Raw genomic sequence first — 4,013 nt, 5'->3', positions numbered from 1 at the left:
AAAAAAAAAAAAAAAAAAAAAAGATATGATGACTGGAGCATTGGCAGCCATATTGCCATCATTAGGGGAAAGACAGGGAATTACAGAGCAGCCAACCCAGAGCCCTAAAATGTTGGAGCTGCTGAATTAACCAACTCTGGAATTGCCTATCTTCTAGTCTTTTTAAGTGAGGTAATTTCCTCATTCTTTAAGCCACTGTGATTTGGTTATGCTGCTACTTGCAACCAAAAGCATCCTTATGGATATATATTTCAAAGAGGACCATCACAGTTTTCAAAAGAGCTCACATCCCCCGTGCAGCTGTGTGTCATATGGTGAGCACCACATTTTAAGGGGGATGTTGTCATATGACAGTAAATACAGAGGAGATGGCCAGGACGGTGGAATCAGGAAACTTGTCACAATGGGAACAATTGAAGAAATGCAGGTGCTGCATCTGGAGAAAAGAAAACTTAGAGGATGAGAAAATTTTTCGTCAGATATTTAAAGGGCTCTAGTGTGAAAGGGGAAAACACTGTTCTGAGGGACCACTCAGATCTAACGTGACACTAAATCCATTTACTCTCCCCTCATCTCCAAAGACCCACTGTGAATGGGGAGGAATGTGTGAAATGGGGCAGGGAGGTAGAGGGGGAGAAAGGATAAAATCAGAGCTGCCATGATGGCTTTCCTGGATGGGATGGTTGTTGGGAGGGAAGCGGGAACAAAAAAGCTTCTGAATTATCTTCTTAATTTTGGACCAACATTATACATTGCCCAAGACTTTTACAAAGGAAGCATACCTCAAAGGAGATGGAGTAAAGAAATATAAGTTACAGAGAGAGAACTTGACAGGGAAAGAATAGGGTGCAAGAAAAAGTAGAAATGCCTCTCTGTATTAAATACTGTTCAAGGTGCTGGGAGGATATAAAGATGAATAAAACACACCCTTGCCCTCAAGAAGCCCTCATCCCAGGGCAGAAAGTCAAAGAGAAAGGCAAAAACCCATGAGGTGACAGCTTTGGACTGAACCCATGCCTCAAATCTGGACCACTAATAGACATGGCCCTGCCCTCTGACCTTGGTTCCCCAACCATACTATAGCATCTTCTTCTCAGCCATATCATCCAAATGATGTAAAGATTAGGTTGGGAAAGTAGAATACTTTCCAGATTATCCAAGGAATATTTGTAGAAAAGGAATAAATCCAAAGGGAAGATGCTTTTATGGGAAATATTTAGAAAAATGTTAAAAGTGAGAACACTTCCCAAATACTGCAGTGAAGGAGGCAGAGAGGCAGGGAACAGAAAAGAATGTGATTGTTCCAAAGTTGAGATGAAAGTGTTAGGCTGCAATTCAATTGAGAGAACATTAAAATGTAAGAGTTGATAGGATTATTAAAGTTGGAACACTTAAACAGGTTTTATATAAAGAAGTTGTGTCTTTTTAACTGAGTATTTTATGGCAATGGATATTATGTTTGGCTGTAGGAATACCACAAACAGGAATTTCTGGAACTCCTTGGTCTTTACCTAGTATTGTAAAGACAAAATCTATTAATAAAATCCTAATGGAGGCTAAAAAAAAAAAAAAAAGATGGAAGTGTCGGGCATTCATCACAGATATTCATCCATAGATGAGGAACTCTCTAAGTTTCCCCTTGTGATTGTGGGAGACCCTGAGTTTCAAACCCCACCCATATCTCCTGCCTTGCAACTTGGAGCCAGAGGAACAATCTCATGGCCAAGCTCTGCCCCTCCCTTGCTGTTCATCGTTGAGCAGGTCATTTGTCTCTGAGTTTTCTCATTTGTAAAACTGTTTAATATAATAAGAACATATCCATTGTCAGTTTTGTAAGAATGAGATAAAAGTGCGAAAGTGCCTAACACAATACCTGCCACAGGAGTAGGTCCAAAGAAATATTAGTTTAATCTCAACGGCTACACTCCATAAAGACTTTCCTCCACTTCTCACATGGGAAAACAGAAGTTCAGAGAGAAGATTTGTCATTTAAAGTCAACCTATTTTAAATTCACTCCCTGCTGAAAATCACTAGGCGCTTGCCTAATCTCTTCATGGCCACCTGCATCTCCTGGTTCCTCAGGGTTTAGATGATGGGGTTGAGCATGGGGATGATGACAGTTTGGCTGATGGGCACAGCCTTGTCCGTGGGGAAGGAGGTGAAGGGCCAGGCATAGATAGAGATACAGGGAATGAAGACCATAGACGTGACGATGATGTGGGTGGTGCAGGTGGAATCTGCCTTCCTCCTCACCTGCCCTGAGTGGGACCTCAGCATCATCAGCATGACAGTGTAAGAGAGCAGAAAGAAAGGAACCAGATGAGGACCAACATCCCACTGTGGGAGATCATACGGAACTCCAGGAGGGAGGTGTCCGTGCAGGCAAGTCTTAGCACTTGTGGAACGTCACAGTAGAAGTTATCCAGGATGTTGGGGCCACCAAAAGGCAATGGGAGCATCAGAACCAGTTGGACAATGGAGTGGACAAAGCCCCCTACCCAAGCGGTCACCACCAGCCCCACACACATTTGAGAGTTCATGATGGAGACATAGTGGAGGGGCCGGGAGATGGCTATGTAGCAGTCATAGGCCAATACTGCGAGGAAGAAGACAGTCCCACCCCCCAGAAAGTGGAAGAAGTTGATGTGGGTCATGCAGCCCCGGTAGGAGATGATCTTGGTCTCATGTAAGAAGTTCACCGGCATCTCTGGGGAAATGACTGTAGAAGGGCAGGTGCCTATGACAGACTGATTTCGGAGCAGAAAATACAGGGGTGTGTGGAGCCGAGAGTCAAAAGTCACTGTGACCATGATAAGGAGGGTTCCCACGATGGTGGTGACATAGACAAATAGGAATACCACAAACAGGAATTTCTGGAGCTCCTTGGTCTGTGAGAACCCCAAGAGGACAAACTCTGACACCTGTGTGATGTTCTGTTGTTCCATGGGATCTTCCCCACATGCCTAGAAGAGAAACTATGCAAAACAAAAACCATAAAAATTTAATCGTTCTCCTTTGGAGAGTCAGGATTGAGTTAATCAAAGTCATTGTTGAGTACCATTCCCAAATGGAGCTTAGAAGAGCCTTCCATGGAGATAAATACATTTTCAAGGCTTTCACAGACTTATCTCCCTAACCATACCCTACATCGTATTACAGGCATTTATGGGTCTTTTTCCCTTTGTACCATGCTGTCCTTGTCCATGGGTTTCACGTCTGACTCACACTTGCTGTGCCTGTGAACCACAGGGTCTACAGATATAGATGAACCAATCAATGGATGAATACACATGTCACCAAGTACCTATGACCACAAACATCATCAACCTAGGTGCATCAATCTTGAGAGGATATAGAGGTTAATGATTTTAGATAAACAAATAGAGACTTCTTTTCAGTGAACATTTGAGGGGCTGCCTGTGGTTCATTGCTGAAGAAAGAGAGATGTGTATTAGAAGAAATTGTCATGTACAAATTCAGAGGCAAATGTGAAGAAAAACAAGCAGATGATTTTGGCTGTAGTGAAGCTGGGATGATTAGAGCTTCTGAAACTTTTCCACATAAATACTTTTGAACGGCATTTGTTGCCATGGGGCCATCTGCAGGGGTAACTCAAAGCAGCCCAGGACAAATGCAAAATCTCCTTGAACTCTCATGTTTTATATTTTAAAACTTATGTGAATTTTCCATTAAACACATATCTCTAGACAATCTTTGGGAGCCTTAAAATTTAAGTATTGTGGCTTGTAAAACTTTGTAAGACCAAGGTGTTAAAGAAAATATAGGATAGGGGAGGGAGGGGGATCAATATGGCAGAGGAGTAGGATGTAGAGTTCACCTTCTCCCACAAAAACATTGAAAATACATCTACAAGTGGAACGATTCACACAGAACAGCCATTGAACTCTGACAGAAGACCTCAGACATCCGAAAAGACAAGAAAACCTCCATGTAACCGGTAAATGATATTCAATTAATAAATACAAACTGGAAATCACAATTGTCAAGAACA

General features: G+C 42.3%; 1 protein-coding gene across 1 annotated transcript; it reads right to left on the bottom strand.

Annotated features, from left to right (window-relative positions):
• Positions 1-2,011: 2,011 nt before the first annotated feature.
• Positions 2,012-2,946, bottom strand: LOC103081906 (olfactory receptor 4D1-like). The gene is given in 2 exon segments (XM_082930836.1): positions 2,012-2,313; positions 2,316-2,946. Coding segments are annotated over 2 exon segments (933 nt in total).
• Between the last annotated feature and the right edge of the window lie 1,067 nt (positions 2,947-4,013).

Source organism: Lipotes vexillifer, unplaced genomic scaffold (genome assembly GCF_000442215.2).
Source record: "Lipotes vexillifer unplaced genomic scaffold, Lipotes_vexillifer_v1.1 scaffold433, whole genome shotgun sequence".
NCBI lineage: Eukaryota > Metazoa > Chordata > Mammalia > Artiodactyla > Lipotidae > Lipotes > Lipotes vexillifer.
The sequence above is the reverse complement of the archived record's forward strand: the minus strand, read 5'-3'. Positions and strand labels throughout refer to the sequence as shown.